This window comes from Betta splendens, chromosome 6 (genome assembly GCF_900634795.4).
Source record: "Betta splendens chromosome 6, fBetSpl5.4, whole genome shotgun sequence".
NCBI classification, from domain to species: domain Eukaryota; kingdom Metazoa; phylum Chordata; class Actinopteri; order Anabantiformes; family Osphronemidae; genus Betta; species Betta splendens.
The window spans coordinates 14,179,420-14,190,672 of record NC_040886.2 but is presented as its reverse complement, the minus strand read 5'-3'; the positions used below and the strand labels follow the sequence as shown (position 1 = coordinate 14,190,672).

At 54.2% G+C, this 11,253-nt stretch overlaps 3 protein-coding genes across 7 annotated transcripts; 2 read left to right on the top strand and 1 right to left on the bottom strand.

Moving 5' to 3' along the window:
* Position 1: 1 nt before the first annotated feature.
* pik3c2g (phosphatidylinositol-4-phosphate 3-kinase catalytic subunit type 2 gamma) lies at positions 2-9,832 on the bottom strand. Of its 4 annotated transcripts, none has more exons than XM_055509791.1 (33): positions 9,690-9,832; positions 7,589-7,858; positions 7,434-7,513; positions 7,200-7,357; positions 7,013-7,127; positions 6,826-6,937; positions 6,501-6,571; positions 6,359-6,422; positions 6,160-6,285; positions 6,054-6,084; positions 5,756-5,939; positions 5,538-5,660; positions 5,312-5,440; positions 5,066-5,180; positions 4,858-4,991; positions 4,598-4,786; positions 4,431-4,524; positions 4,258-4,352; positions 3,996-4,176; positions 3,794-3,901; positions 3,596-3,688; positions 3,391-3,520; positions 3,180-3,316; positions 2,936-3,105; positions 2,690-2,846; positions 2,507-2,616; positions 2,261-2,429; positions 2,006-2,124; positions 1,831-1,927; positions 1,689-1,749; positions 1,531-1,610; positions 1,319-1,444; positions 2-1,135 (listed from the first exon to the last, which is right to left on the bottom strand). In XM_055509791.1, exons 2-33 carry the CDS (start codon positions 7,799-7,801, stop codon positions 983-985), a joined length of 3,924 nt encoding a protein of 1,307 aa, XP_055365766.1. In that variant the 5' UTR covers positions 7,802-7,858; positions 9,690-9,832; the 3' UTR covers positions 2-982. The 4 variants fall into 4 exon arrangements, with proteins under 4 accessions (XP_055365766.1, XP_055365767.1, XP_029009561.2 ...); XM_055509792.1 differs by lacking the exon at positions 9,690-9,832 and adding an exon at positions 8,165-8,297; XM_029153728.3 differs by lacking the exon at positions 9,690-9,832 and adding an exon at positions 7,937-8,073.
* LOC114856938 (small integral membrane protein 29-like) lies at positions 8,328-9,844 on the top strand. 2 transcript variants are annotated; one of them, XM_029152858.3, is made up of 5 exons: positions 8,328-8,757; positions 8,860-8,885; positions 8,960-9,050; positions 9,134-9,227; positions 9,704-9,844. In XM_029152858.3, the coding sequence occupies exons 1-4, from the start codon at positions 8,632-8,634 to the stop codon at positions 9,182-9,184; spliced, it is 294 nt and encodes a 97-aa protein (XP_029008691.1). In that variant the 5' UTR covers positions 8,328-8,631; the 3' UTR covers positions 9,185-9,227; positions 9,704-9,844. The 2 variants fall into 2 exon arrangements, with proteins under 2 accessions (XP_029008691.1, XP_029008690.1); XM_029152857.3 differs by lacking the exon at positions 9,704-9,844 and having other exon boundaries at positions 9,134-9,293.
* Positions 9,845-10,011: 167 nt separating this feature from the next.
* Positions 10,012-11,158, top strand: bncr (bouncer). Its single transcript, XM_029152856.3, has 2 exons — positions 10,012-10,389; positions 10,602-11,158. Exon 2 carries the CDS (start codon positions 10,609-10,611, stop codon positions 10,996-10,998), a length of 390 nt encoding a protein of 129 aa, XP_029008689.1. The 5' UTR covers positions 10,012-10,389; positions 10,602-10,608; the 3' UTR covers positions 10,999-11,158.
* The last annotated feature ends 95 nt before the right edge of the window (positions 11,159-11,253 follow it).

Below are 11,253 nucleotides of genomic sequence, written 5' to 3'. Positions count from 1 at the left end.
CTCAGGCGTACAGTTCGCTTTTATTGTCAGAAAATAGCTGCTGCCTGCTGCTGTTTGCAGGGAGCGGCGCTTACAGAAAGTCACTCACGGAAGTCGAATCCCCAAAGTGACACGTTGGATTCTTATCGCGGCAGGTTCACACAGACCTCACCGCTGCTTTAATCACATGCTTAAAGACACACGCGGCTCAAACTGCGACGGCGGCGCATCCACGGAGCGCGTCTGCTTCCAAGTCTACAGCCCTGAGAAGCATCTAGCAAAAATATTATAAATAGCAGTGACAGAGGCATACATTATTGAAACAAATCCAGTGCTGGGGAGTCTATTTCGATCCACCATCACTAAATCCTGAGAATGGAGGAGGAGAGTGTGGGTCAGCAGGCCTGTTGGGAGGAGGGGACGTGAAGACCAGCCTGGGAGAAGGAGCAGACGCGTTGGAGGCATCTGCCGCTTCCAATGCTCACGCTTTTAATGCCACTGATGGACAAGACACAGGAAGGAGCGAGGAGAGGGCCCCCCCCCCCTCAGGCAGGAGACACAGAGCTGTCATCCTCCTCACAACCTCACCCCACTCCTACAGCGCCACCTCCTTCACAGCCCATCAACAAAGTGTGCAGTAAGTGCAAATCGAAGTGCAAGTATGTCACAAGTGTTAGTTTCCTTTCGTCATCAATCACCAAGGCTGTTAAATCTTAAAAAATATGCAGTAAAAAATCCTTCATTTGATTAGCATTCATAAATATATAAAGAGATGAGGTTAATGACGCATCAGAGTAAACAACTTCTCTTTGTAACATCATCCAAACCTCCCTTATCGTTGGGGTGGAGTTAGCTGCACCTGCTAAATAAATATAAACGACAGTGGATAATGTCTTATTTTTGGTGAATTGTTGAACAGTCTGAAAGGTGTCTGGGTTCGTGTTCCTCTCCTCGATGGGGCTGCGCCCCCTGCTGGCAGCGGGCGCACGGCGCAGCTCTGAGCTCAGACTGAACACGACCCGAGGGGAAACCATCGCTCCTGGTCGAGCAGCGCCTCTTCCAGTCGGATGTAGGTTTCACCCAGGGCCGTCTTCCTGCTCTTCACCTGCACAACCAGCACCATCCCATACAGCAGTGGGACCCACGGGAACTCCAGCTGGAAACCAGACGAAAAACAAAATCAGGTTCATCTCAAATTTGGGAATTCACAGCTATAGTTATCATTTCATGTTCATTAAAGATGAAGAAAATGACTGAAGTAACAACATGACTTGAACTATTCAATGTTATTAAGCGTCTTATAGACATAATGTTGTGTGTGTTGTGTGATGTGTGGTACCAGCTCATTGAAGGTGGGGTTGTCGTTATTGCGAACCACTTTTGTCTTCTTCTTTGACCATCTCTTGGGTTCTGGTCTCAGGCGCATGACCACGTAAGCGTCAGGGTTGGAGCCGTTCAAGTGCCTCTAGGAGGGAGAAGCACCAACACCATTCACACACATTGACTTAATGACTAATCCACCCAGTGACGCAACGATCAGCGCAGACTCACAATGTTCTTCAGGTGCTTCACCAGCACTGACAGCTTAGAGTCAGAATACGTGATGTACAACTGGATCTGAGGACGGACGCCTGAAACACATCAGGAATCAAACACTCGCTTCCCCTTTGTTTTATCCACCGTCTTATTATTTAAAAGCAGAGAATTACTTGTGAGACGATGCTGGGCGGAGCCAGGGCCATCCAGGAACAGGCTGCACACAAACTCATTCTGCAGGCGAGAGTTTGGTTAGAGCCCGTTTACACTAGACATTAGATGAAGGCGGCTCAGAACAGAGCATTCAGTGCTTACTCCCTTGCAGGGTCCCTCAAACAGCTGCTTGAGGTACTTGTTCAGATGAGACTGTCTACTGGAGGGGCTGAAGGACAGCTGATACCTGCCGGGAAACCTCAGGGAACAAAGGGAGAGCGTGCACGTGAGTCCGGGGAAGAACGAGACGGGGGAGCGGCTTCAGGTTCTCACTCACTGAGGCAGCGTGGACTCAATGAAGGATTTCTGCAGCTGCTTGTGGATCTGTTCAAACTGGTCAAACGTCAGATGTGTGGTGAGGAAACCGTCGTCGATGGCCACCTTCAGATTGTAGAGCTGGAAACCAAGCAATTCCATTCCATTAGATGCAGTCGCCGGTTCCTCACTGGATGCTCGTTAGATCACCAGCGCCCCCCCCCCCATCCTGCAGCTCACTCCCGTTTCCAGCTGTTTCATCAGCTGCCTGCCTCACCGTGTCTTTCCCTTTGCCGTCGTGTCCCTCGATGACGGCGCCCTGGATGTTGGTGCTGGGGGCGGGGACGCCGTCCAGCGCCAGAGGCTCCTGCTTCTTCCCTTGAGCCATGTTGTGCGTCAAGAAGTTGAACTTGACGGCGAGGCAGTCCATGCTCTCCTTAATCTTCCTACGTTACAAAAGAGGAACAGAGAGACGTGAGAACGAGCCCACAGCAGGAAGCAGAGCTTTTAAAGCGGCCGTTACTTCGTGAAGTAGGACGTGGCCTCCAGCTCCGAGTCGTGAGGTCGGAGGTTTCTCTGGACGTACTGCAGGTCATTAACGTTCTTCAGCTCTGGCATCCCGGCACGCAGCATCTGTGGAACCACAGCGTCACGTCACTGCGTGCACGTCACGCGGGGCTGCAGGTCTGAGCGGCCGAGGCCTCACCAGCTCCAGCAGACCGAGTATGAGCGCAGAGCGCTGCCTGATGATGTTGTAGGCCTCGCAGCACAGCTCCACGAAGCGATGCAGCAGCTGAGGCTTCTGGCCGCCGCCCGTGATGAAGTGCTGCATCTCAGAGGTGAAGATGAACGGAGACCGGTCCCTAACGCCGCATACGAGAGGGGAGAGGATGTGGTTGTTTACACAGACGTCTTTTTTTATTTCCTAGGCCGACACCGCGGCTCTACTTGCCTTTTGAAGCTTCCAAACTTCTGTGCGTTGCCCATAATTTTGCCAAAGTCAATGTGGAACATGTGGCCGCTGGGCTTCAGCATGATGTTGTCGTTGTGCCGGTCACAGATTCCCAGGATGAACGTGGCCACGCACCAGCCTGCACATGATCTGATGAAGTTGGTCTCAGCCTGGTGAGTACAGCATCACCGTCAGTGGCTCGTTACATTTGTTGACCAGGATCAGTCTGTTTTCAGGTGCTGACCTTTTCGTAGTCGTCCTTGGTCCTGTTCACCATGTGGAACCACTTGGCCAGCGTGTCCTCGCGAAGCGCCCCTCGGAGACCCCACTCCTGCTGGATCTTCCCCAGGGTCACTGCCTCCGGCACCACCTCCACCAGGCCTGTGAGCCAGCGAGAACACGTCATGCATATTGAGCCACAGAGGTTTCCACCTGCACTCATCACTTGCACTGACCCTGAGCCTCGCCAGTGGACAGACACCTGTAGGTGATCATCTGCAGGTCCACTCCCGCCTGGAGCCACAGCCAGTCCATCACGCGGACCACCTGAAGGACCAGCATGTCCTGGCGCAGGTTGTCTCCTGTCTGAGTGAAGGAAGGGCTTCATCAAATCTGCTGTGTGTGCTTTGGATCCATGATGAGGACCAGGTCAACACCGACCTTGCAGATGATACCGACGTTACTGGCCAGAGGGTCAGCGCAGATGAATGAGATCCCCAGAGGAGCTGCATTAGAGTTGTAGAACCTACAGGCCTGGACAGAGCAGCACCAGGAGGAGGATTTGGTGTGTGTGTGTGTGTGTGTGTGCGCGTTAGACCTGAATGGTGATGCAGGTGTAGTGTTGTGTGATGCTCTTACCTCCACATCCACTGCTGTCACGCGTACAGCAAGATCCAGCGGCAGAGAACAGCTGACGTCATTAGTGAAGAACTTGTCAATCTTCCACTTTTCTGTGTTCAACACACTCTGCAGAAAACAAAAAAGAATCGTCTGCTGCGGTCACAACAGGGCGCGAGGGCGCTAGCGCGAGGGCGCTATCTGCCGTGGGCGGATTACAGACCTTACGGTGAGACTTCTCAGCGCCGCGGACCTTGTCAGCCACCTTCATGAGCACGGCCGCCAGACGGGCCTCGTGCTCCAGCTCCTGCCTCAGGGCCCGGCCACAGCAGTGCCACAGGGCGGCTCGGACCTTACGGTACCAGCTGCGGCAGTAGGGGTCATTGGTGGCGTCCTCCAGCAGCCTGCCGGCACGCAACGTGCGCTGAACATCAGGATGTGTTATGTGTGAGTGCTTCAGACGGGAGCCGGACTCCGCTGCTCACCAGAAGAGCTGCTGGGCGATCCGAATGTTCCTCAGCGACCTCTCCAACAGCAGCATCACCAGGGGTCCGTCCAACTCCCACTCACTCTTCAAAGCCTGCGGAGGAGCTCAGCTGGTCACACGATGACGGAGAACGCTAACGGTAAGCTGCGTGTGAGGTGCTGGCGTTCCTACCTGGACCAGCTGTGGCAGGAACATCTCCAACTCCCCATCTGGAATCTGGTTGAAGTAGTCAACTGCAGCCCTTCGCACGGTCACATCATGGAAACTGGGAAAAAAAAAAGACGTGTAAAGTGAGCAACCGATGAAGACGAAGCCTGTGAAAGCAGCCTGACGCTCACCTTTCGCTGAGCAGGAACAGGGCTTCCTCCGGCAGGTGGATGGGCCAGTTCTCCACCAGTGAATAGATCTCCGTCAGCATTTCCGGGCGCCAGTGTGGAGCGGAACCCAGGAGCAGGTGGAGGAAGGCGCAGCCTTTGTCACTGTTGTGACGCTTTTCCCACAGGAAGGCCTTGTCCGTGTCGTTTAGACTGTGGAAGGGAGAAAATCACACGTGAAGCACGGCCCCAATATTCATGAGCTGAGCGTTTTCGCTCCTTACAAGCAGAGGCAGCTCTTCTTTGAGATCTCCAGCATTTTCTTCTGCAGCTCCTCACACGGCTCACAGGGCGCGGAAGAACCAGGAAGAGCGATGGGCCTCTGGAAAGTCCACTTGCACTCGTGGGGAAATTCGAGCTGAGGCAACAATGAGACGATGAGTGGCTGATTGTCGCCGTGAACGGACAGCGTTGTTGTTCAGAGGAACCCACCTGCAGGATGACGCCGGTGGGCAGCGTGTGGCCGTCGTAGAGGGCCGGGGACGGAGGCTGAGGGGCTGCAGGCAGCGAAGACAGGCTGAGCAGGAAGGTTCCTGCAGCCAGAGTCCTGTGTGGACGGACACAGACACACACACACTTAAAAAGTCCTGCTCATGCTACGGTACACCCAGCTCATGCAGCATTGAGCAAATGTTTACACACACACACTCGCACACGCACACGCTTGTGCAGACGTACATGTTGCTGTAGACGGGCAGGACGGCCCAGCCCAGCAGCTCCGGGCCTTTTCCTTTCTTTGATCCTTTGAGGTGAATGGTCAACATGGTCTCATAGGGCAGATCACTAACTGTAATGGGAAACACCATCCTAAAAACAAACATACAGACGAGTTTTATGAGATAATAATGGAAGGAGGAAACTAGATGGTAAATCTGATACAGCATCTGTAACATGTGGTCCTCACATGCGGCTGAACTGGATCTTGTGTCCGAACGTCAGGCCGGTGCTGATGTTTTCCGAGTGGCCCGTGGAGCAGATATTGGCTCCTCCGTACATCAGGTCACAGGACAGAGAGAACGACTCGTACCTAGAAGTCACACAGGCCAGAGGGAGGCAAAGGCGCCGGTCACGCAACGCGTGGGCCACGTTTGGGGTCGTCCGTGGCCGGACGCGCTCACATACGTGTTGATCCAGGAGGCCGGCAGCTTGTAGAGGGCGGAAAAGGTGAACTGTAAGATGTCGCTGTTGTGATGAGCCGGGCGCGTTTGGAGGCTGCGCGTCGTCTCCTGAGCCCTGAAGTCCGTCAGGAAGTTGTCGAACAGGGTCTGCAGCAGCTTCAGCAGCGCCCCGTGGAGCATCATCACCGCTGGAGCAACAAAACGGGCATGAAATACACAACATGAGCAGCGCGCGTGACGCCGGCTGCTGTTCTGATTCTGGTCTCAACCCTCGTCCAACGAGCGGCATCTCGGCCACTCACCACTCTGGCACTCGAACATCTGCTCCCGGCTCTGCAGGAAGAGACACGGAATGAGCAGGCGCTTCCCGTCACCGGGAACCACTGAGCACGCGCTACCGCACGTCACCTGAGGCAGAGGACTGATTCTGTTCAGCCAGCCGAGGGCCTCCTCCACCTCCTGGAAGGAGATCCCGGCCAGGAGGCTGCTGAGGGCGCGCACGTGCTTGAAGAGCAGGCTGATGTTTGTCAAACACTGCAACGGATGCAAAAAACCCCATCAGACCCCGGAATCTGCATCAAACACTGCATATAAACTGGACACTGACCCCAGTCTTCATTATCTCCGTGGCCTCCCTGTTGTAGTCGTTGAGCACATTATTCAGGCTCAACCTGAAAACGGAGGACATTACGGCAAAGTGGAACAAGGCAAAGTGGAAAAGTGACTGAGAAAAGACGAGGTCATCTCACCTGCTGACGTCGAAGACGCAGTCATAGTGCAGCAGCTGGAACAGATGACACGGGCTCTCGTCATCCTGTCCCTGACGAGACAAACAGGAGTTCTACTGTTGCCTTCCAGGAATGTGGCTCTGCAGGTTTCTAAGTCTCATTCTTGTGTTTTTTTTACCAGACGTCTCTAGACAGATGTGCTTTTATCTGTAAACTCCGTATTATCTGTAGTTCGATTCGAACAAAACAAAGTGGAGAAGTCGAGGTGGAGGCTTTTACGCCCGCGCGATAACAGACTGCAGGTTGTGAAAGCAGCCACTCCTTCAAGGTAAACCATGCGACTCACGTCTCGGGCCAAGGAGCGCGCGACGTTGTTCACGTGGAGCAGTCGGAGGCGCAGGTTCAGCTTCAGCTTGTGGTAGGTCTGGATGGTCTCGTGCAAACCCAGCAGCTCTTCGCTGCAGAGACACGGGAGGTTAAACACGGCGCAGCGTCGTGGAGTTTGACCCGCGGCTGCTTCGGGTGCGACTCACTTTCGGAGAAACTCGTCGGCGTCGCAGAGCTTCAGAACGTAATCCTCGCTCGTGCTGGGATCAGAGTCCAGCAGGTGTAAGATGTCACCAATCACACTCCTCACCGTCCTATCGACTGCATTGAACAAACCAGGTCAGAGCCCACGCACTCCTGCTCGAGGCTCCAACCAGTGCAGCTCCGTGTTACCGGCGGTGAGGAACGGGACGTGGTTCTCGTCCGCCTTCGGGGCCACGTGGAGCGTCACCTCCACCCCCTGCAGCAGCGCCGGGTCCACGCGCAGCAGTCGGCCCCACACCACGCCGGAGTTGTGCGCGCGCTCCGTGTGCTGGTACCGCTCCAGCAGCCTGGAGCAGGAGAGCGTCACAGCGGAGGCAGCGGAGGCGGCGGTGCGTGTGATCCGCGCGTTGCACGCGCTCGTACCTGCTGGTGGCGCGGCTCAGGGCGGCCATGCGTCCGGTGCTGCCCTCCGGGGCGTCCGTCAGCGCGATGGTCCACGGGTCCTGACACACAACACACCTCCACGCTCACTGCTGCTCTGAAGCGGGGCACTGAAGCACATTTTACCACGTACTCACACGCAGGTTTATTCCCGCGGCGGCGCCGGCGTTCGCAGGTGGAGAGGCGTCGCCGGGAAGCGTGAACCTGAGCGCAGAGAAGCTGCCGTCGCGCTCACGCGCTGCGTCGCCGTCGGGAACCGGCCCCACCTCTTCGTACAGCCTCCAGGCCTGCAGCTCGTCTCTCAGAGGCATGGGCAGGTCGCCTCCACCGAACCCGTCCAAGGGATCCATGGCCTGACAGGGGTCCAGTCCGAGTCCTCACCTCATCTCACGGCACCGCACGCAACTCTGTGGCATCAGTGCACAAAAAGAACAAAGCCGCAGATGTCACGGTCACAAAAGCGCATTCCACACTCTGAGACTCACTTCAGGCAGATCCAGTCCACTCTCACTGAACCTGAAGGCTTACGTTGGTCTAATAATTAACAGAATTTCAAATCAAACAGGAAATCCAGCGGCAGAGAGCGCCACTCGGACGTCCCGCACACTTTACCCGTTCCTTCAAAGCGAAACAGTCACCGGCAGCCACGAACTGCCTGCGGCTTCAGCCGTCAGAGTCCGGGAACGAGTGCGGCGGCGCTGAGCCAGTCAGACCTGAGCGACGGAGGACGACGCCCCGCCCCCTCCTGCAGCACCTGCAGCTCCAGCAGCACCCGCACCTCCTGCAGCTCACAACAGGCCGGCCTCTGCTGGAGGGACACACAACTGCACCCGCGCCCTGTCACACAGAGACCAACAGCTGCGCGTGAAACCACTGGAACAGAGAACAGCACCTGAACTATGAGCCATTAGGCTGCTTTAATTCACAGGAAATGAAGCCGCTCCTTGTGCAGGAATGTGATTGAGCAGGTTGAGGTGGCTGTCAGGAATACTTCAGCAAGCGCCTCATGTACTGTAAACACAATGACACAGACGGAAAGGTGCTTTCTGGTCTGACACAAGCTTTAGCCTTTTAATCAGGTTCCGCCGGGTTTTTCTGCTCCTTATCATCAGTATCTTTCCTGGTGGGAGCTGCCAATGTGTCACTGAGGTGTCAGCAGGTTCACCAGGCAGGGAGGGGCATGATGGGCCACTCGAACCACACGACACCCCACATCTCGCCACCGCAGCCCCAAGCCGGTTTCCACGGTTACTACGGCCTCATCGCCGCGGCGCTGCTCGTCGCAGCGGGATGCGCGGCGCTGGCGGTAAGAGCTGCTTCCTCTGACTGGCTTTTCCTGACGTTGCTGCCTCAGTGTTAGAGCAGAGCAGACTGTGTTGTTGTGCTTCTCTCTCTCTCTCTCTCTCAGGTTGTTTGTTTCAGACGAAGGTCCAGGTAAGAGCGCGTGCAGTTTGATGAGCACTTTCAGATCAGTTTGGCGTCTCCTCTGTTCCAACTGTTCACCTCAGGTCAGATGAACTGCGCCACAGGCTGATTCCCGTCTACAGCTACGACCCCGCAGAGGTAGAGGACGACTGGGGGGAGGAGGACCACCTGACTGTAGGCAACCACTACACCTGTTATCTAACACTCTATGATGTACTGGACACGGCTGATGCTGAAAACATGTACTTTCTGCACAGACACCTTCATACAACAAAGGAACTCTGTCCTTATCGGCCTATGGAATATGAAGAAGGACACAAGACGACGGAGATAAAAGAACAATGTGAACATGTAAATGAAGACGTTCTCGTTTGTTTTTTTGTTCTACCTATGTAATAAAAAAATAGTTTTACCATGTCTTTAATTTCTGCCCTGCTTTTCTTTAACATATCACAACCTTAATGGCACTAGACAGCAGGTGGCGCTGTTGTCCTGTTTTATGCGGTCAATGGGAAGATTTTCTTGTTTTGTGATAGATTTGTGAAAAAAAATATACATTTTAAGTATATTAATACTTAAGTATACATACATACATACATACGTCATTTAGGTGAAGTAATCAGTAATTATTAGTATTATATCTACATTTATTTCAAGCTGAGCTGAACAGCTCCTCGGACACAGCGGTGCCTGTTTGCTACTCACCTGTGCCACAGCTTCACATTTACAAACAGGAAACAGGATTTCAAAGTGAGATCAGGTAAAGACCACATCAGAAAACATGCACTTCTAATCTGAATCATTCCTGTTCACCTCGCTCTCTTCAGACTGAAGGGGCATCCACTGGTTTCTGGCCTCCATTATGTTGTCCACTGACCCGGTTCTTCCAGCTCCAGCCCTGCAACCTCCTAAGCAGCACCAGGTCCAGAGGCTTCTACGGTGCCGCCCACCTCCTGTCTGCTCAGGGACACGTGGACAAGGAGCTCTGACTCCCATCAAGTGATCACTCATGGGGAAGTCAAGTACACACACCTGCTGCACCTTAAACACCTGGAACGAGTGTGCAAAGTCTGCCTCCAGGCTGAAAAGGCTGCTGCAGACGAGCACAGACACAATAGAAGTTAACATCGGTACTGCTCTAATAGAGGAGCTCCAGGATTCACTTTTATACAACGGGGATCATCACATCCGCTCTGAATGCAACAGGAGACGACCCAGACGCTCATTGAGTCTCCAAAGCTGACAAACGCCTGTTCAGAGATTTAGTCTGTGAAACATGCTGGTTCCTGATGAGGGTGTAAATTAATCTGTACTTTTGTTCTACGTTTTGCTCCAGAGAGAAACATCATCCGTGTAGTTACTGGTTCAGCACAATAAAGGTGCCATTAGGTGTCACTGGTGTGTGGAGACATTACCAGCAGGTGCGCTGGAAGGTGGGGCCTGTGCAGCGTCCGGACTCACTGGGAAAGTTTGGTTCAGGAGCTCAGGTTGAACTTAAAGAAGTGACTTGCAGGTGAGTTGTACTTCTCTCTTCCTTAAAGTCGTGATCCAGAATTATTTTTGTCTACGTAGCCTGAGATGAGCAGAAATTGTTTACAGCTGTGATTATTAACCAGCCGTCATCAAGCTGAAGTTCTTGAGTTGTCTCGTTTCTCTGCCTCGTGCTGTTGATACTAAATGGCTGACGGGTCATCTTGTGATGCACGCATGCGCGCCTCCCTGCAGGCGGATCATGTCCCGGCTCCTGTTTGCCGCCGCGTGGTGCGTCTGCCTCCTCCCGTCACTGCTCTGCGGCAACCTGCTGTGCTTCTACCGCCCGCTCACGGAGAAGGAGAAGGCGTTCCAGCCGACTCTGACCGAGTGCCCTCCTAACGAGCTCTGCTTCACGGCGGATGGTCGCTATGGCAACCACAGCGCCCTGTCGGCCCAGGGCTGCGTGGCGGCGGGCGACTGCAGCAGGGTGCTCAGCACGCGCTTCAAAGGGACGGCCTACGCCACCAGATACGCCTGCTGCGACTGGTCGTACTGCAACTCCTGCCCCGGCGCCGCGGCCGCGTCCCTGTCCATCACTGTGACACTGACCACTGTAGCTCTGATGGGAGGCGACTTGTGGTCCTTCTAGTGCTTTGCTAAAGAGCAGGGCCTTACCAGTATGGAGTGGTGAAGGCCTGCAGAGCCCAGTGAACGCCCAGTCTGGAGACGCTGAGGTGTGAACTGGCTTTTACAAAGTATAACAAAGGACGGTTTTTAATCCTACTTTAATTAATAAACATTAAAAACTGTTGCTGTCTCCTTTTGAATACACACTCCAGCAAAGGAAGGTTAATATCCTGTATGTCTGTAAGGTGCAGTGGGTTGAGAGCCACACAGGCCAGGG

Bases quoted from the DNA above. Each gene is read 5' to 3' on its own strand.
- bncr (XM_029152856.3), top strand. From the start codon at position 10,609: ATGTCCCGGCTCCTGTTTGCCGCCGCGTGGTGCGTCTGCCTCCTCCCG.
- LOC114856938 (XM_029152858.3), top strand. From the start codon at position 8,632: ATGATGGGCCACTCGAACCACACGACACCCCACATCTCGCCACCGCAG. The intron at 8,886-8,959 runs GTAAGAGCGCGT...TGTTCACCTCAG, and splicing joins TGTTTCAGACGAAGGTCCAG to GTCAGATGAACTGCGCCACA. The intron at 9,051-9,133 runs GTAGGCAACCAC...CTTTCTGCACAG, and splicing joins GGGAGGAGGACCACCTGACT to ACACCTTCATACAACAAAGG.
- pik3c2g (XM_055509791.1), bottom strand. From the start codon at position 7,801: ATGGATCCCTTGGACGGGTTCGGTGGAGGCGACCTGCCCATGCCTCTG. The intron at 3,521-3,595 runs GTCGGTGTTGAC...TCCTTCACTCAG, and splicing joins ACGTCGGTATCATCTGCAAG to ACAGGAGACAACCTGCGCCA. The intron at 1,750-1,830 runs GTAAGCACTGAA...TCTCGCCTGCAG, and splicing joins TTGAGGGACCCTGCAAGGGA to AATGAGTTTGTGTGCAGCCT.